Raw genomic sequence first — 20,670 nt, 5'->3', positions numbered from 1 at the left:
TACAGGACTTAAGAACATAATATATAATGTTTTCTCCCAGTTTTATTGAAATACAGTTGGCCTCTAACATTGTATAAGTTTAAGGTGCACAACATGATGGTTTGACGTATGTGTAGATTGTGAAATGATTGTCATGAGAAGTTTAGTTAACATCCATCATCTCATATAGTTACAAACATTTTTTTCCTTGTGATGAGAATCTATTATAATGTTCTTTTTAAAGAAGATCTATTTATTTATTTATTTTAGAAAGAGAGAAAGCACAAGTGGGGTGAGGGGCAGAGGGAGAGAGAGAATCCTCAAGCAGGCTCCACACCCAGCGTGGAGCCCCGTGTGGGGCTCGATCCCAGGATTCTGGGATCATGACCTGAGCCAAAATCAAGAGTTGGACTCGTAACTGACTGAGCCACCCAGGTGCCCCTATAATGTTCTTATTGATACGCTGGCTGACCTGATGATGGGCAGTGAGAGGATACTGACTAAAACTTCTACACTTTTCTAAGGTTTTCTCAGCATTCACGTGAGGGGTCCATGCTGCGGATCCATAGATTTTATGTGGTCAGGGGCCATAGGACTAAATGGGTGTCTGAAATCACAGGAACTGAGACCATCGACACTAGAAAGAACCATTTTGATGACAGAGAAACTACCAACGTTTATCAGCACTTCAAGAGCTGAGTGGAGGCAAACCTACCCAAAACTGTGTTATAAATATTCATGATAATAGGACAACCTTTAACCAAGAGCTTCTGGGCTGCAAAAACTGTAATGTGGCAAACTCTTTATAATCCAACAGATTTGGCAAAAAAAAAAAAAAAAAGAAAATGCCCTTTGCTTTCTGTATGATACATACACAGTTTACTGATAGTCCCAGAATTAAAATCCAGCCAGATACACTGAACAAAACACTGGGAAAGCACTGAATCTTTCTTGGATGGTTTAGGACTCTACTGTAAATAAGGAGTTAGAAAGGACATTCACTTAGAAATTTAGACAGTCCGTGGCTGTTTGCAAACAGCTCTGTTTTTGCTGTTGTTCCTAGACAATATTTTTGCCTTGTTGTGTTCTTGCAATTGTAGCCATACACAGGTTCTAGAAATCGTGAGGGAGTAACTTTTCTTGTTGGTAAAATGGCAGAAAACAATATGATACCAGTCCAAACGAAACAAGCCTAAGGTTACTACTGCAGTAGGCCCGACCTGAGGATTATGGTCACATTTCATGTTTGGCTGGTGCTTGGTGGCCACTGACATTCACTCCACGAGCTTCGGTGGCACTGCCTAGTGTAAGAGGTGGAGCTTGGTGCTGTGTGAGACCCTGGGCTGAATGGTCTCATTGACTGCAAGCTGAAGACACACCTTTTTTTATTTTTTATTTTATTTATTTATTTTTAAAGATTTTATTTATTTATTTGACAGAGAGAGACACAGCGAGAGAGGGAACACAAGCAGGCGGAGTGGGAGAGGGAGAAGCCGGCTTCCCGCCGAGCAGGGAGCCCGATGCGGGGCTTGATCCCAGGACCCTGGGATCATGACCTGAGCCGAAGGCAGACGCTTAACTGACTGAGCCACCCAGGCACCCCTCACATTCTTTTTTTAGAATTAAAAAAAAATTTAAGACAATGTGGGCCTTGACCTCACGACCCTGAGATCAAGACCTGAGCTGAGATCAAGAGTTGGACGCTTAAGCGACTGAGCCAACCTAGGGGCCCCATGAAGACACATTCTCATTTGGAATTGCCAGGGCTCCAGAAGCTTCTCCTGTCACAGAGATGGTGTCAGGGAGGTTCTGCAGGAAGGATGAACCTTTTTAGATTTTCCAGAAGCGTGAAACAACGTTACTATCCATTGACAATGAAGTAAATGTAATCAGCCCTGTGAATTGTGAAACATAAGTCAGACCTCTATATGTTCTGCGACAGGAAAAAAAATCAAAAACAATTTGCATAAAGAGGGCAGAGGAAACCCACCTCTATTAAATCCAAGTAATCTGTGCCCTAGCCCCTCCCTGTTTGTTGTCTTGCTATAGGTACCTTTGCTTACTCAGGGTAAAGTCAAGTCTACAAATCCTCAGCTGCGGAGGCTCGGAGTAAGCAGTCTCTCTGACCCCTGCAGAGAGAGACTTTTCATTTGCAATGAGACAGCATTTAGACAACAATGTGGGCAGCAAATTCATCTCAGGGACAAAATGAAGATTACCGTGGGACTGGGAGTATTTTCGGAGACGGAACATGTCCTCCCTGCGTCATTAGCGAATTCAGTCCGTTCTGTGGTCGTTTTCCCGAACATTTTGGCTTGGGGGCTGGCTGAGGGGCGCTGCCGTCCTGCCTTCCCCGGAGAGAACAGCTCGGAGGGGGTTACCTCATTCCACTGTGGGAGTTTTATCTGCCTCCTGGATGGGTTGGTGTAGGCCCATGTCTAGACTGATTACAAAAGCACCAACAAAACAAAATAAATACCTAACATCTTACAGAAAAGGCACGAAACCAAACGGTACGGGTGAGAAGAACAATGCGTCTGTTGTGACAAGGGAGTCTTCACGAGGATGATGGAATTCCTGCACCCCGGGTTCCAATTTGTAAGGGCAACATTAAACGGCTTGAAGCAGGCCCTGGCTTGAATGCATTCATTTGGAAAGGCAATGTGTTTTGTGAGATAAGAGATTTTTTTTTTTTAACTGCCACGAGAATCAAAATGAAGATCAGTATGACTAAGTCTGTCCGTATGCATGCAGGTTTCCGCAAACAGCCTTGACTCTAGCTCCCCAATGTCACCGTTTGTGAATTCTGCTCTGTCAAGGGGACGCCGTATATATAATGCGGCGCGTATATATAACGGCTCTGAGTCGATCCTGACTTGGCACCCACCTTGCTGTGTGACCTTAGGCATGTCTCTTAGCCTCTCTGGGCCTCCGTTTCTACATCTGTAAAATGAAGGTGTTGGAGTATCACGGTGAGTTCAGGACTCCAACGAAGTATAACAATTTCATTGCCTAATGGTGCTGGAAACTGGGGGTTTTCACCCCAAAAGAAAGCTATAATTATCATCTGTCCGAAAGAGCTCTTAAACACGCTGTCTCGAACTGAGGCTCCAGCTAAGTGACTCACTTCAGAATCACCTCCAAAATGCTAAGTCGAGACATAATTCGGTGGCAGACATGCCACCTAACTGAAGGCCTCTTTGCTTGGCCAATAGTTCCATGTAGCCTGAGGTAGAACACTCGGCTCATTTGTTTATTTTCTCAACATGCATTTATTGAGCGCCTACTATATGCTAGGCCGTGGAGAGATGTTTCTCCTGGAATCCTGTGCCGCCTTCTTTCCTCCCTCTTCTTGTCCCTCTCTTCCGTCTTTGACTTGGGTTGTGTTTGTGGCCTCAGGTACAAAGGGTTGAGTTACAGCTGCTGCTTAGTTCATGGTCTATCGTCAGAGCTCGTCTAGACGATCCCCTTCTCTCACTCTGTCTGACTCATTCGTTATTCCTTTTTATGCCCAAAGCCCACTCGCATGCAAAGGCAACCATTTTAATGTGGTCAGTGTGTATCCCTCGGCGTGCATGTATTTTTGGGAAATGTGTGCTATCCTCTGTGAATATGTTTTAATTTGTTTCAATGGTGAGATGCTATATAGTCCCTTCGGTTTCTTGCTTTTTTTTTTCTTTACTCATACTGTGTATGATTTTAAGAAATATCCACACTGCTGGGTATATGTATTGTCCATTGCTTCTAAGTGCTAGGTAATGCCCCCATGCACCCCCCCACACACAGTATGCCTCCCCCTGCTCCGAGGACAGGCATCCTGGTGTCTTGCATGGCCCAACAACAAAGAGCCTTGGGTGTGGTCCACTATGGACCCGGGTCCTGCTGCTCTGCCTGAGACACTCTTCCCCCTTGGTAATGTGGACAATTTTGACACTTTCTTCAAGTCATCTTCTATGCTTTCTGCGAACACTGGACAATTTATATCCTTTCTTCTACACTTTCTTCAAGGGTTATATCCCTGACCCACTGACCTCTGCTCTCCCATGCATCCGACATACACCCTTATTATAACGTTTATATTGTACTGTGATTTCCTTTTTTTTTTTAAAGATTTTATTTTTAAGTCATCTCTACACCCAGTGTGGGGCTCAAACTCACAGCCCCGAGATGGAGAGTCGCACACTCCCCCGACCGAGCCAGCCAGGCTGGCTCATACCATGATTTCTTGCCTGTTTCCTTCAACAGATGTGAATGAAACCCACATGACACAGGGTCTGGCACAAAGCTTTGCTCAATAAATGCTTATATAATGAATATCGGGTTCATCAAACCCTTATTAAACACCAACTGTATGCCAGCCCTGTACTCTGTTTTTAATGTGAATCAAAGTCAATATATTTATTTCTTTTTTTAAAGATTTTATTTATTTATTTGACAGAGAGAGACACAGCGAGAGGGAACACAAGCAGGGGGAGTGGGAGAGGGAGAAGTAGGCTTCCCGCGGAGCAGGGAGCCCGATGCGGGGCTCGATCCCGGGACTCTGGGATCATGACCTGAGCCGAAGGCAGACGCCTAACGACTGAGCCACCCAGGTGCCTCAATATATTTATTTCTAAATATATAAAAGTGAATGAAAAGCAATGAGCTTATTTTGTTGGTTCCTTAGCAGACCTGTATCCAGACTAGTGCTATGTCCTTCCAAGAGACAGTCTCTTCAAATTCTCTAGAACTTCTCTTTGGGAAAAAACCCTCCATAGCCCATAGCACATTCTTTGGAATCTTCTTAGGAAGGCCTTTGTTTCCTGAAGGGAGAGTTGATTTTTGGAAACAGCTAAAAGCCACTTGGCAGCAAACCTTGTGAATGAGGTGGGTGATGAAGCTGAAGAACATTATTTTTGGTTCCAAACAAGGTGTGACTATAAAGAAATGAGGCTAATTTTTGTATATGGTACATAAACTGGCTCGAGAACAATTTCAAAAGAGGACTTTCAAACGCGTGGCCTTGGCAAGAAAAAAGTCTCCACCCTAGTACACACACACACACACACACACACACACACTCACACGACACATGGTGTCTAGTGTCTGCCCCAATATACAGACAAGTAAAATCAAAAGCCCTTGGGATTCAGCTTTAAAAAATCAACTACAGAAGTCTGGGATAGAGGAGACCCGGCTTGGCCGCCATTCTTGCAAAAACCTCTGGGGGTTTCCGTTGGCCCCAAGCTCATCCTTCAGGCAGTGTGTACGGTGGCTTCTAAGCAAGCGTCCGAGTTCTAGGACTGCTCTGGTGGAGGCCTTGGGCTTCTGTGGAAACATAAGCACCCAGGTTCCATCGTGCTAGGGCTCCAGTGGCCCCGTGGGCTCAGCGACCAGCAGGACAGCACACGAGGACCATGGACCCGCCGGAGCGCAGAGCAGGGTTGAAGGGGCTGAAGGAGCTGTTGGGAACAGCAACGAGAAGACAAATCCTCAAACGGGCAAGAGTCAGTGACTGAAAACTATTGTTGAAGAACAGCTGTGTGAAGAGTGGTGGTAGCTTCATTTCATGTTGGCCTTTCTGGATGAGCCAGGACCCGTGGGTGAAAATTTGAGGAAGGCCGACTTAGGTTTAACCTAATAAAGCCTGATTCATGTTATGGAATTGTATGTTTGGTATCATCTCATGGGTGTGAATATACATATATGGAGAAAGAAAGCCTAGAAGGATATAGATAAAATGTTTAATAGTAAATATCTATGGGGGATGGAATTACGGGATACATGTCGTTTCTAAAACTTTATATAATGCTCTATTAGTAGAATTTTTATTATCTATATGTATTTGTTTTGAATAAAATAAATCTGATAAAAATTGGAGGTGTCCAGCAACTGATGGGCTGCTCTGTGAGCCAGTGAGAGCCCTGCCTCTGGCAGTCATCAAACAAAGATGGCAGGATGAGCCAGCAGGTGTTTTCCAGCCTAGGGATTCCCCAGGTTATTCCCTGATTTAACCTTGTTCAAGTACCAGAGTGGAGCTGCTGGATGTTGACACATGCATTCAAATGAGAAGGAGGCCTAGAAACTTCCAACACAACGGGACAGCTTCCCAGCTGCCAGGCCTGTTCTAAGGACCAAATAGTCATCTTACCATAATTCGTGTGTAGGACGTTTAAACCAGAGGGTAGAATAAATAGTTCAAAAATGAAAAGCCACTAGCTGTGAAACTGGATTCTGAACTAGAGGAAGAAAAAATATAGAAGGGCAGGGAAAGGCATGGGTGGAAAGTGAAAAGAGACTGGCTATTGGGTAAAACAAAATGTCAATAAAAGATGGCGGAGTGTCCATGGTTTGTCACGGGGTATGGTTATTCATTTTCATCCCAACCACTTAGCTGAAGCCAGCAGGCTATGCATATCCCAGAAGAGGTGTCTTCTGCCCCACCATTCAGCCTTGACAGACCCAAGCTGGTAGACAGTGTACCAAAGACAGCAGACACACTGGCTGGCTCAGGCCATGTTCTGGGCACTGAAGTATGTCAAATATGACCTCAGGCTGGAGAAGTCCTAAGATGGGAACAGCACATACGTGACACCAGCACCAGGCAAGACAACGATGCTACGACATTGGAGCAACAAAGAGCCCAGGCATCTTGTCCTGACTCTCCCCTTTACCAGACGGAGCCCGCTCGAGATTCTTCCTCTCCCTCTCCTTCTGCCCCTCCCCCTTAAAAAATAAAATAATAAAATAAATCTAAAAAATAAATACATTAAAGGGTACCTGGGTGGGTCAGTCGTTAAGCGTCTGCCTTCGGCTCAGGTCATGGTCCCAGGGTCCTGGGATCGAGCCCCGCGTCGGGCTCCCTGCTTGGCGGGAAGCCTGCTTCTCCCTCTCCCACTCCCCCTGCTTGTGTTCCCTCTCTCGCTGTGTCTCTCTGTCAAATAAATAAAATCTTAAAAAAAAATAAATACATTAAAACATAAAAGCTGATAATCCCTTTCGCCTCCCAGAGAGGAAGAACGGACGTTAGAACAGTCCTCGCCTGCCTGCAGGCATAAAACCTGGTCTCGGAACCACAAATTCTTTTTGCCACATTAAATAAAAACCTTCCTGAAGAATGACAGGAACGATTATTAGGCGAGAAGTCGGCTCTAGTTCTTTCTTCTGGCCTCCGTGCTGTTGTAATACCACCCTCCGGGGCCCAGGAGCAAACCTGCCCAGTATTTAGGTTTCCTGAATCCAAGAACAAAGATTTGTACAAATCCCATTCAAAGACAGAAATAATGATGGTTTGAAAAACAAAGATAATTCCCTTTCCAGTCTTACCAACGGCTACAAATCACTGAAATCATATTAATAAATACAACTGATTATAGTCTTCAACAAAAGCAACGGAAGGAAACACTAAACCAAACATTTCCAATTTGTGTTTGTGAGAATTTCTGCAGAGAACGAAAATAAATGTTGGAGCCCTGTGGTCCACAGGACACCCTGCCAGAAGTGTGTTGGGGACAGCAGAAGCGGGGGACGATAAGTTGTGAGTAATGACACCTCTTGCGTCTCGCATGGTGACCTCTGGCCATCAGACAGAAATTGGAGATCCTGGCTGGAACCACCTTCTAGAATCAAAGGGGACTCTCCGGTCCCTTCCTTGACCTTTTTCGCGCTCCTTCACGGTGGCTCACCCTCTCTTTCTCATACTCATTCAGCTTCTCCTGTCGTTGCCCTCAGGTAGGAGTTGAGTTCCTGCTCATTGGAAAGAATCAATAACGTTTCTGTTGAAAAAAACCCAAATGTTTCTGTTGACCTCACCTGGCAAATGAGCCACATGCTAGGCATTGTGACAGTGGCAAGTTGGTTATTCCTGAGGTTCTTTGGCAGCAGCACGTCCAGATATCCGCATCGGCGCCATGATGGTTTGTGATGTTGCACATGTAAGACCCAGATTTCAGTGGGAACACTGGCCTACAATCGGCAAAGAGCTGGTAAGGCGTGTTGGTGCCAGACCGTCCGCTCCAGGAGAACAGGGACCAAATATTTGTTTTCTCCTGCCTCCAGCATCTGGTTCAGTACCTGATGTGCAACAGGTACACAAAACCTCGCTGTCAAGGATACAAGTGTTGAAGAAACCCACCTGTAGCCAAGAGTGGATGCGGTCGCTTGCTGTAAATCAAGGCTTTCCGGATGCCCACCTTTGCAGCTTGACCCAGGGTGACTGTTGGCCCCGCCATGGGCCTGTCCCTGGAGAAGGGTGACAGACGACAAGCCCAAGACGGTAGCAGAGAAGCTTGGGGAGTTAGTTCTTCGCACAATTACTCTTTCTTGGGCCCACGTCTCTTGGGTTGGGGGAAAGGAAGGATGGTAATTGTATGATTGAACGTGACCCAAACGGAGGGTTTCTCTTTGGGCAAAGGACTTTCAGCAAAGGGAAATTTGTAAAGAGAGACAGGGGAACTTTTTGAGATACCTTTTGTTCATTGGCAAGAACACTCTAACTCAAGATTTCCACGTGGAGATTAGGCATTGGGAGTATGTTGGGAGGGGGGCTTTGACCGGGGCTTGGGGCCAGGATTGATCCCCCAACAACAGGTAGGCAGGGAGGTAGGGTTGAATGACCTCATTGACGCCCGATGGGATTTTTCCCATACTGAACAGAAAGCTAGGTGAGGGGGAGGAAAAGCACCGCGTGGTCACCATATATGAGGGCTTACAAAGAAAGACCCAGTGCACTTTTATTTGAACATTTATTTATTTTTTTCCAAAGAAATCCATGCAAAGGGAAAGAGGAAGAGAGAGAAAGGGAGACATGGTAACCATGTTCTAGCAACCAAACATAGGAAAATAATTTGGCACAACTTGAGTTTTTTTCTTTGCAAAAAGACGATCTACACTACCACTAAAATTTACCTTCCTCAAAGACACCATTGATTTTCGAAAACACAACACACGGTTGGTCTTCTACTTAATGGCTGGAGGAGGTATACAAGATAAAAAAAAAAATAGAAAAAAAAAATAAGAAGGTGGCTCCCTTTACAGAGGAAGGCCACGGGGTGCCGCCGGGCAGCATGGGCGCGAGCACTGGGAAGTCAGTGCACCAGTAGGAAGAAGCCCGCCACGTAGATGGCCAAGCTGGTGAGAACCTTCAGCGGGGAACAGCTGTTCCCCAGGTTGTGAGAGGCTGCTATCTCGTTGTCCTTCTGGTTCACGTGTTGCTTGCTTCCAGGTGTGTCATCCACGTCCAGATCGTAAGCCAGTTCTGCCGAAAGAAAAGAAGCATTTGAAATTCGGGATCCCCGACAGCATCAGGTGTCCGCTAGTCATGGCCCAAGCGTTGGTCTGGACCGCCAGGGCACCCCAGCTTTCGTGGAAAGGAAGGTGGCCGCCTGAGAAGGAGCCAGGGCTGGGTGCGTGGGGGGTCCTTCCGAGGAAAGAGGTGGCCAGAGGGGCTCCTTCCCGAGGTCACACCAAGGGCGAGAGGCTGGCTGCTCCCCTCTGCCCTTTGGCTCCACCCACCCACACCCCAGGGTGCAGGTCGGGAGCTGCGCGTCATCTCCTCCCTAGGTAAGGCTGTGCTTGAAGATCTCTTTCACCAGATCTCACTGGTATTGCACTGTAAGGTGCTGGGTGGGTGACTCTGTGTGCCTTTGCGTATGTGTGTGTCAGTGGGGCGGGGATGTTGTAGACCCCCCGTGTGCCTCTCCTGGGCCCTGCGCCCCACAGATTTTCTCCTGGAAGCCTCGCTTGAATTAGAGTCGAGGATAGGGTAGTTTGCCATTGAAAGTTGTTTTATTTTTCCCAAATATTTCTTCTTTGATTTATGTTGTCTTTTCATTTATCCCTAACTTAAACACATACACACACACACACACACAGAGCATAATTGATCTAATGCATAGGATTTAAACTGATACCAAGCAAAGACCAAGGAGAGGCCGATGGGTAAGGGCTTTCCTTCTTTGACCACCTACCATTTATGGTATATGTTCATGATTCTGAAAAGAAATTGGGGTGTTGGCACTGGCCCAAGGCGAACGCCTCTCAGAAGGCACATCTGAGTGGATGGTGGTTTGTCAGGAAATTCAAGATGGCCAGCCCTGGCCCAGAGGTCAGCTTCCTTCCGCTTTGTTTTTCCAGATTTAGAACTCGGATCGACTCCCTTGGCTTTTCTAGACTCAGTTGCCAGTGTTTCTATTTCAATAGCTTGGGAAGGTGGGGTGATGTGAGTGCCCTCACCAGCCAACTGGCCTGTGGCCCCGGAGCCGGAAGGATCCCTCGGGGACACTGAGATACAGAGCAACAGGCACGGAGGAATGACTGGGATTCTACAGAGGGAAGGAAGGAAGGGGAAGGAAGGGCTCCTCTTACAAGGGATGAAACACTCAGCAAGTCACAGGAAGAAAGTGTGAGGACTCACTGGCCCAGGATGCGTGCAGAGCAGGGCCCGGGACCAGGGCTGCTTGGAGGCCAGCAACGGTTGGAGCAGGCAGCAAGGGCAAGGTGATCAAAGCCAGGGGGATCACACAGATTGCAATGCTCCTTTTCCAAAAGGGCTAAGGTAGTTTCTACTGCCCTCAGCAATGACGAGGGAACCAAATTTACGGGGCCTCAACTGGAAAAAGATATTGCAGTCAGCATAAGATAATATATCAAGGTTTCTTTAATTGCACGTATTTGATTACTACACAGATCAACTTTTTCCTCTGTCTTTGTTTACTAATTACATTTCTTAATGCATGACAGTTCATATCCTTTGCCTTTGTATCTGATGGGTATTAAGGTTTTTCCTCTTAATTTGAACATAGGTTTTATTGACTCCTCTGTCATATTAAATACCAATAATGTTTCTCTTTTCTGGTTAACTATAACTAGTTTTCATTGCTGTACGAAGAAATCATGTCCTACCTTTTAATAGATACGAATCTGACTACTTTTTGCCTCTCTAAAGCTGAGAAAGTTGTTCTCCTGGAGTGCCAAGAAGAATTCAAATCAAATTTTCCGGAGAACCCTCTTACCCAGGGAAGAGCGACTCGGCTGACTCTCATCGGGATTCCCTCTCCCCATAAAATAAATACACACAAAGAAAAGAAAAAGAAGAGGAGAACAAAGAGCCGCGCTCTATTTGGAAGTCAGACTTCTTTCTCGGAAAGGTGAACTATGCGCAGCGCACCAGCAAAGGCCGAGGTCAGCACAAGCTCAGGTCACGATCGGATTTCACCAAGTTGAGAACACATATGGCTCTAGCTGTTGAAAGCCCAGCCTTGAGTCGCAGGGCAACTTCTCAACTTAAATGCAGAGGAGTATTTTTAGGGTTGACCTGAATGAGCAAACTCTTAGCCTTGCTTTCGGATTCCTTTTCTGGATATTCCCCTTGCCCAGCGTCAAGATGTGCTATTTATCTTGCTCTTCAAATAATCCACGAACACTGGACAGTTTCACGTCCTAGAGCAGTTACGGTAAACCTAGCAGATGCTAAGCCCAGGAGTTTCGAATCTTCTTTGCCACCAAAGGCCTCGTTTGTTATTTCTATCTCTTGGACCCTATGTTTTGGAATTATAAAAATGACGACCAGTTACAGAGTCCTCGTTGTGGGCCAGGCACTGTGCTAAGCTATTTATATACATGATCTTATTTAACTTAACCTTCTCAACAATGTTGCAAGGTAGGCATTATAATTCCCATTTTACTGACAAGGAAGCTCCAACTCAGGTTCCTTTTTTGGCCCATATTTACCCAGCTGGTAAGTGACAGAGGGGCTGTTTAAATGCAGGTCCAACTCTGAACCTCATATGAAGCTATACCGTCCCTTGAACAATTTTGTACATCAAATCAACTGTAGTGATTAAGTAGTAATGAATTTTTTTCTTGAAAAAAAAAATGCTGCCTTGATTAGTAAAATATATATTGCCAAAGAGAACTCAAGAGCATGAGAAAAGTCAGTGTTTCCACATGAAAGTGATCACATACTTGACTGAGTAGCCTTATTAAGCTTTGTGAAATCCTGAGAAGAGCTCTGGGTTTGGGGACTGAGAATGAAAATTATGTCACTTCCATTGCCTGAAGAAATCAGCAATGGGCCACCATCATGGAGATTCGAGACGAAGGGGACAGCTTAGCATGACAGTGAAGCATTATGGGAGACAGAGGAAATAGGGTTTGGGTCAAAGATAAATGTGGATATATTCCTGGACAGGGGAAATATAACCCAGTTTAATTCAACAAACTTAATGGTAGCCTACAATGTCCCAAGCATTGAGCTAGAAGGCTGGAGAGAGACTTAGTGCCTGCCTTCAGGAATCCCACACTCATCGCTTCTCGGCCTTTTGGCTAAGATCAAGTGTAGGAATCCCACACTCTGACAAGGAAAACAGACCAAGAGACAAACCAACTAGATACTTGGCAGAAGGTAGTAAGGGCTCAGATAAAGGCACAAGCAAAACACCGTGGGGAGAGAAAAATTCCAAACAGAACGATCTGGGAAGACTTTACAGAACAAGTGGGATATAATCGACACCACCAAGGATGGGTGGGTCCATGGCGGAGCAGAATGAGATGGTTGTTCATTTCAGGCAGAGGGTTCAGCTTGAGCAAAATCGTCAATATCAGAGAGTGGAGGCAGGGCATGCTCAGTAAGAGCAAGTAGCCTCTATGATGGGAGGGAACATAGGGTGTACACTGTTGGGGGGTGTGTGTGTGTTGCATGGTGGGTGCTAAGAGGTAAGGCAGGAAGGACAAGTAAGGGCCAAATCACGGTGGATTGGGAATGCTAAGACTTTACTCTGTGGGAAACAGGGAGCCACTGAAGGTTTTTAAGTAAGAAACTCACACAATCTGATTGGTGTTTTTTAGAAAGATCGTTGTTAACAGTTTGGAGGACAGCCCTAAGTGGGAGAGACTTGTCAGACATCTTGTCTTAGAAAAAAAGAAGAAGCCTGTGGGAACAGTATCTGGGGATCAGCCAGTAGCAAATATACATTTTTTTAAAAAACCTACAAAGGAGCTAAATCTACACCAAATCAAAACTTTCTCATTTTGCTACAAACCAGATCTATTATGGGAATCATCTTAAACCATTCCCTTTTAAGTCATTCATATTTTTATGTTTATCAGTGATTTTCCAGAGCATATCTATGCTGTATTAGGTACATACTGTAAAATGCACATAAATTGTTTCTACCTTACAGTTGATTGTCAGTGAGAACCAGCAAGGAGATTTTCACACAAAATCCAAAAATCGGTTTCTATTTGTAATCAGTTTGCCTCTACCCAGAGGGTAGACCCAACAATCCATACTAATTAAACGCTCAGCCTGGACTCTCATTTTGACTTCCTTAGTGCTGCACATTAGATACTCTCTTTATATTTATTTATTTATTCACATTGGAACACTCATCATTGAAGTACTTTTATCTTATGTACAATGAGTTGGCATTAAAGTAGGTATCTTGGATATCTGCAGTTAAGGTAGGTATCTTGGAAGGATATCAAGGAAGTTCACATAATCCAACTTAATGAAGCCCATTTCCTTTCCGTACCGACGGACACACCGACGGACACATTGGCAGCACACTTCAAGGCCATATTTCTGGATCAGATGGTGCCAGTTCGAGCAGACATGGCAAGAACAAGAACCCTGGCCGAATTTCCCCAGGGGGCTCCAGCAGAGCTGCTGGTGACCCATCTTGCTCTCTCGGATGCGCAGAGGCAAAAAAGGCTATTTTTTAAAAAAACTTTTAAGTAAACTCTACACCCGACGTGGGGCTCAAACTCACAGCCCAGAGATGGAGAGTTGCACGCTCCATGGACTGAGCCAGCCAGCCGCTCCTAGATAATCCCTTTAAAATAATCATCAGTCATCAAGGTCTGTACTTTGTGTTGAAAAGTTTTTCTGAGGGGCGCCTGGGTGGCTCAGCCGGTTAAGCGTCTGCTTTCGGCTCAGGTCATGATCCCAGGGTCCTGGGATCGAGTCCCGCATCAGGCTCCCTGCTCTGCGGGGAGTCTGCTTCTCCCTCTCCCTCTCCTTCTGTGTGTGCTCTCTCTCTCTAGCTCTCACTCTCTCTCAAATAAATAAAATCTTTGAAAAAAATTTTAAAAAAGAGAAGTTTTTCTGAGTTGGGCAAAACCCTCTGTGGGGAACCCTCCAGCCTTTAGTGGAGTTCCCAGGGAAGGCTGTCCCATCCTGATAGTCTGGGGCCCTGGGCTCCAGGCCCGGCTCAGCCACTGTCTGACACTTTCACCTTGGGCAAGTCATTTCCCTCTCCTCTGGACTTCGGTGGCTCCGTCTGCCCAAATCAAGGCATTGGACTGGATGAACTCTACGTGTCCTTCTACTTTGAGTTCTCTCAGATTCCCAGGCTCTCGGGGCCCAGGGAGGGACAGAGTCTGCTGGGGGCTGCAATCTTCCTTCCACTCGCAGTAGCCCAGGGGCTGTCCCCAGCAGAACCTCCAGAAGCAAGTAGGGGGCAATCGGCTGCTTCTCTTGGACTCTTCATCAGCTACGGAATTCTGAATCCTCTTTCTTCTTGAGCTGATCTAGTCTCGGATAAGAGACGCTGGCAATAAATAAATCTGCGCTGCGCTGTTTGGCTTTTCTTGAAATCTTGGCAGAATAACCTGCGCCGAGGCCCGCGCATGCAGAGCTCTGGGGGAGAAGTTACCGGACCCGGGGCGCATCAAGCCGGCAGGCACAGACAGCCAGGGAGGACCTGCCAGCCAGCGAGACGAGCCTGCGGGCCCTTCCAAAGCCGCTGGGGTCTTGGGCGCATGATAGGGTGCACATGCTCGCCCTCTGATGGTGGGGGCATCAAGGGGAGCCGTGCCTGGCCATGGGGGCCTCGCCCACACCAGCAGGCAGACCTCGCGGGCCAGCCTGAAAGGAGAGCTGGTATCAAAATCCCAGGGGAGAGAATGCTGCTGTTGAGCCAAGCATGGGGGTTTCTTCCTTGCTAAGCCTGCGCCGGCAGATGGCTTCAATCCGGCCCTAATATAGCAACAGAACAATACTGCTGGCCCCGGGTTTCGCGTTTGCTGGGTACAGTTGGCTCCCAAGACAGGAATATGTGAAGCCTTCAGTGCATTGCTTGGCAGACCCTGGAGGCTGAAAGCGGGGAAGTCTCTGGAGGAACCGTGTGCCTTGCGCCGCGGCTCACTCTGCGGCCCGCTCCCACAGACACCCTCGGGCGCTGCCGGTCACTTCGGAATCCCAAACAGATCTCGGCTCCTGTGCCCGCCCCGTCCACACCACCCTCCGCCTGCCCCATCAGCCCCCACTCCCTTGTGAACGTTCAGGTGTGAAATGACTCCTTGGACTTGAAAGCAGCAGAAAGTGACTTTGCTAATGACCCTGGGGCCTCTGGGAGTCTAGATTTTCTTCTTCATAGATCAGATGAGAGGAAGCTGGCACCCTCGGGGCCTCTGGGTTTTAATCGGTCTAGTGGGACTCCTTTCGGAACAGGCCCATTTCACAACGTGTCTTCTTGACAAACAAGGGAGCTGCCGATTTTGCAGACTGTAAATTCTGGGAAGAACCTGTTGGCCTCTCCCGGGAGAGGGCTGGGCAATGAGATGCCCACTTCATTTCCTACAGCCAGTTCCAGCCTGCAAACATCCTCTGGGCTGTTGAACAACCACGGTGGATTTCCCCAGTAGTGTGGGCACGGCCTCCCCTCTTAGAGGCCTCTGTTGTTGAGGCCAGGCTATGTGCCTCCTCAGGGCACACTACAGCGGGCTGGGGGTGCATAAAGCCATGGCATGCTTTTCCCTCGACATACAGGGGGGAGAGCACACCATTTTATACTAAAACATGCAAGGCTGTGTGATGGAGGAGAAATGCACTCTTTGCAAACTCATTTAAGACTTCATACAGTATTCTCATGTTTACGAGGACCTTCGGGTTCTGTCCCAGATCCTCGGGAGCAGGTGCTCACTCTCACTCCTCATTGATGTACGGGGTCCTTAGGCAGGAAGGTCTTAAAAGCACTGGTAGGATACTAGGGTCATCTGGGCTTTGTACGCTACTCAACGCTGGACACGCTGACTCACATGTTCCTCATTAATGACTTCCGGTAGGCTTTTCTATGACAACGGCCTTGTCGAGAGAACAGCACAATAACTGCCCTTACCTGGGGCTCTGACTGCTTAGTTTATTAATACAAAATGGTGGGGCGCCTGGGTGGCTCAGCTGGTTAAACGTCTGACTTCAGCTCTGGTCGTGATCCCAGGGTCCTGGGATTGAGCCCCACGTTGGGCTCTCTGCTCAGCGGGGAGTCTGTTTCTCCCTCTGCCTCTGCCCCATCCCCCTCCCCTGCTTGTGCGCGCTCTCTCTCTCTCTCTGAAATAAACCTTAAAAAAAAAAGAAGAAAAGAAAACTAATACAAAATGGTTTCCAGGGGATCTGACTACGACTAATGCTTCACTATTGCATTTAGCCATTAAGAAAGGAACAAGCAAAAATATCACTTAATCCCTTTGGAAATTAAATCATTTTACTATAGAATCTTATTTATAACATGGGCCACTACTATACTTATTTAGGTACATCATGAGTCAAGTCATATTCCCAGAAACAGAACAACTGTGTCCTAGAAACCCTGACAGCATGAGCGGGTGGCGTGGGTGCTGGCCCTCCTCCACCGGCCCCAGAATTATCACCACCTTCCGCAGGAGTGTCCCGACTCCTCCTCTCGTGTCTACAGATCCTTATCACCCAGGGCTGCCTGATGGCTCCACGGGAATCATGCTTCATCACAGCCTTCACTTCCCACAGGAGAAATTACCTCACCCCGTGGGACAGAGACACTGTTCCGCAAGCGCCACGGGAGAAGATTCAGATGAGAACAGGCTTGGAGAAGGCGAGGGAAGAGGACGTTGTAGAGAGGTGAGGGCTAGCATGGTCCAATGTTTATGGAGAGGTCGAGCAACGTAAAGAACGGAGAAGCACCTATTGAAAGTGTCAACTAGATGGTTACAGGAGACTCTTGAGAGAAGTTCAGTAGGGCGGTTCGGCGAAAAAACAAACCATATTGAATTGAGGAGAGAACAGGAGCTGATATGGGTTCACAGAGTCCTGATTGGCCTTTGGAGAAGCTTGAGAGTGAGTGAAACGAAGCACTGTCACCCTGTGCCCCAGGGACCGTGTCACAATACGTCACTAGTCTGTACAACCACGCCTCGTCATTAGAAGGTGCCTCCAGAGTGCTGACTCAAGACAGCCTTTGGAAGTGCTGTATTCTTGTCATCCTTGATACACGGACAACCTCAACTAAACACTCAGAGACTTGTGTGTCAATGTTGATAGCCGATTACTCACAACGGCCAAAGGGTGGAAGCAACCCAAGTGTTCATCGATGGATGAATGGATAAATACAGTGTGGTACATTTATACAATGGAATATTATTCAGCAAAAAAGGAACACAGGACTGATACATGCCACAACATGGATAAAACTTGAAAACATGATGCTCAGGGGCACCTGGGTGGCTCAGTCGGTTAAGCGTCTGCCTTCAGCTCAGGTCATGATCCCAGGGTCCTGGGATTGAGTCCCGCATCGGGCTCCCTGCTTAGTGGGGAGTCTGCTTCTCCCTCTACCCTTCCTCCCTGCTTGTGATCTCTCTCTCGCTCTCTAATAAATAAAATCTTAAAAAAAAAAACAAAAAAACCCCCATGATGCTCAGTGAAAGAAGCCAGTCACAAAATACCACATAATATACAACTCCATTATACGAAATGGGCAGGGTAGGCAAATTTTGGAAATAGTAGTAATGGTTGCATCACATTTTGAATGTAATTGATGTCACTGAATTGTATACTTAATAGTTTAAATGGCAGGTTTTATGTTATATATATTTTACCGCGATTAAAAAAAACCTATAGAAACCAAACAATAATGGCATCTGGGGCAAATCCCAGTTCCTAAAGGGAGTGCACTGCTACTCCAGTATTTTACTTTGCAGAGGGGTGTGTGAACGTACCCCATACCAAAGCATCCACCCCCACATGGCACTCCCTCGGCGTTTTGAAAGTCAAGTTGTCCAAAAGAATTAAAATGAATGGATATTTAGACACTAGCCTAGAATTGCAGATGTGACTCCGCAATTGGGAATGGCGGAAGAGGGCAGTTTATGTCAAGGATTTTAACCGGAGGCTAACTATTTTAAGAGAAATTTTTATAGAAGCTCTGGAAACTTATTTTGTGGCTCACACAGATGATAAAGCTGAAACCATATTTAAAAAACATCAATGAACGGATACACTCTGTCTTCATTTCTTTAACAAAAATGTAATGGTTTAGATTCGCGGAGCTCTGTTTATAATATGAATTTCAGGCATGATGCCGCTACAGAGGTATGCATCTCTGGGCTTTGAGGATATAGAAGAAAAACACAAAATGTCACTTATTGTGGCCAAATCCAATTGCTGGTGAGGTGTCAGGAGAGTGAGGGAGGGGCCTTATGGTCCCTCGGAGACCAGGCTCCAAGATCCTCAGTGAAAAGCACCGTGATGGCATTTGGAGCAAGGCTTTAGGTACACTTGGATGGGAAAACCCAAAGTGTGGTAATCTTCCATTTTTAATAAGCCATGGTGGATCCTACAAAAAAACCTACCCAAGAACTAAAATGTTTGCAATGTCCTGGCAATGCCCAATAGCGGAGAAAATTATTAGCACAATAAATGGGTCCAAATGGCTCGAGTCCCTGAAAACCCTCGGCCCGGCTGTGGGAACATTGCAGGCCAGAGATCTCAACAGCCGGCAGGTGTCCTTATAAATGAAAGATGAAAAAAAAAGCCTCCTTAAGTTGTTCCATCTGATTTTCTTCCTTCAAAACTCTCCAATTATGAAATGCCTCCGTCATCATCAGTGGGATTTGGGCAATTGCGATTACTTTCCCCTCAATTTACTTGGAAGAACACATTGTCACACTGGCTCCATCTTCCTACCTTCGCATCTTCGGGTCTGGATCGTCAGTAAGGCCCCCTTCTCACGTTCACCCAGGCGCTCCCGACCATTTCTCGCTTTCCTTCAGCCCCTCTCACCTCCCAAAGCCCCCGTAGTCCTCAGGGTCCCAGCTGAATAAGATACCCACTCCTCTCCAATGGCCCACCACTGTCCGGGAAGCAGGACTGTTCTAGTCTGTGACAGCAGGAACAAGACAACGCTCTCTTCCTAAATCACAAGTTGAATCACATCTGTCTCTTCCTCAAAGTCCTTTGATGGCTCCCTACTGGATGTGGGATCAAGTCTTATTTCCTTAGCGTGGCATTCACGAGCTGCTCCTCTTCTCTTGTTTTCTAGTTTCCACTGCCCATATACTCCTCCAAGTACCATATACTGGAGTCATACCATCGAATTCATCATTTGCTGGAAAAAGCAAGTTCTTGGAAGTTCCCATGCCTTTCTCCATGCTGTTCCCTCAGCTTGGGATGGTCTTACATGATACCGCTTCCAGGAAGTCTTCCCATCTTGCCCCAGCCAAAATTAATACCTCCCCTCTCTGGCTCTTAGTTGGATTGTACTTCTAGTATAGCATTCATCTCAATCTGTCTCATAGGAGACTTAGTATTTCTATGTTCCTGTCCTCAGCTAGACTATGAGCCCCATCAAAGTAAGAAATGAGTCTTATTCGTCCCCGTGGCTGCCGCACAGAACCCGGCTAGCACGGACGCTTACAGACATGCTTGTTGACTGACTGACTGAACGAACACATTATCCTCAGTCTCCTGAGAGTATTTGCAGGTGCAGGGCCACTCCCTTAGCAGACACCCTTCCCAAAGAGTCTCTTCTCATGACCTGATGATTTCCTTAGGGGAAAGAGTCCCGCAGAGCTATGATGAAGACAAGACAAAGGCAGGGCCTGTGGTGGGGCGGCCCAGACAGCAAATGGCAGGGCTCTGACCCTGACCTCTAGATTCCGAAGCCCTGCTGACAACAGCCAGCTCTTGATACCCCCCAGCATCAGTTCCCTGCACTCGGGGTGCATGGGATCTACAAAGATTATTTTCTCATTCCCTTTTGCTGCCTGGAACTTGATGCCTTGCTATGTAAGCAGCTGACACAAGCCGGCATTCCACGGGCCATGCTGGGCAGGAAACAGGTTTTCTGGTGAGCAGGTTCCATTTATTTCTTACTTGGAAACTTCACGATCAGGTTCCCATACCTTTGACCCCTGCCGCTGCCCCGCCATCTACCCACCTCTGGGCCACATACCTTGCCCTTCACCTCACCACCGATTCTTAAGCCCGGGGGCTGCTGGTGATTGGGATTTCAGCCCTTGGCTGTGTGACATGAAAATAGAGCTTCGTTCGTGAAGTCCCTTGTTTGGCTGTGACAAGACAAAGCAATGAGCCTTGCGTCCCCCGCACCGACACAGGCCTGCACCCTCTCCCCTCCCAGGGCTCTGTGGGATGGCTGCCAGGAAAATACAGTTACGTGCTGGTCTGGGGAATAGATACACTGCCCTAACCTGAAAGTTCTGTGTTTTCATTTCCCCCCTTTTCCACTTCTCTATTCACTCCTTTTTCTCTTCCCGTTGCTCGTTCAACTCGTTTCCTGTGTCCAATTATTATTCTCTCCTCTTCTATCTAGTCCGTGCTCTACTAAGCATTCTCTCTGGTCTCCACTGTGATGTTTTCCATATCCTCAGGCAAGGGGCAAGGCTGGAATCATCTGGTGGTGGATTTTGAATATTAAAGATGCTTTTCTGTTCCTTCCCACTTTG

At 46.9% G+C, this 20,670-nt stretch overlaps 1 protein-coding gene across 3 annotated transcripts in view; it reads right to left on the bottom strand.

Moving 5' to 3' along the window:
• Window positions 1–8,694: 8,694 nt before the first annotated feature.
• The window catches only part of GPC3 (glypican 3), a 407,184-nt gene continuing 395,208 nt past the window's right edge, over window positions 8,695–20,670 (bottom strand). For all 3 annotated transcript variants that reach the window (XM_021684303.1, XM_044911673.1, XM_044911674.1), the window contains one exon: window positions 8,695–9,214. In XM_021684303.1, the coding sequence (XP_021539978.1) occupies window positions 9,045–9,214 (170 nt within the window). In that variant the 3' untranslated portion in view covers window positions 8,695–9,044. The remainder of the gene's footprint in view (window positions 9,215–20,670) is intronic.

The sequence above is a fragment of the Neomonachus schauinslandi genome, chromosome X, assembly GCF_002201575.2.
Source record: "Neomonachus schauinslandi chromosome X, ASM220157v2, whole genome shotgun sequence".
NCBI lineage: Eukaryota > Metazoa > Chordata > Mammalia > Carnivora > Phocidae > Neomonachus > Neomonachus schauinslandi.
Note: the sequence above shows the minus strand (reverse complement) of the source record. Positions and strands in the feature narration are given on the sequence as shown.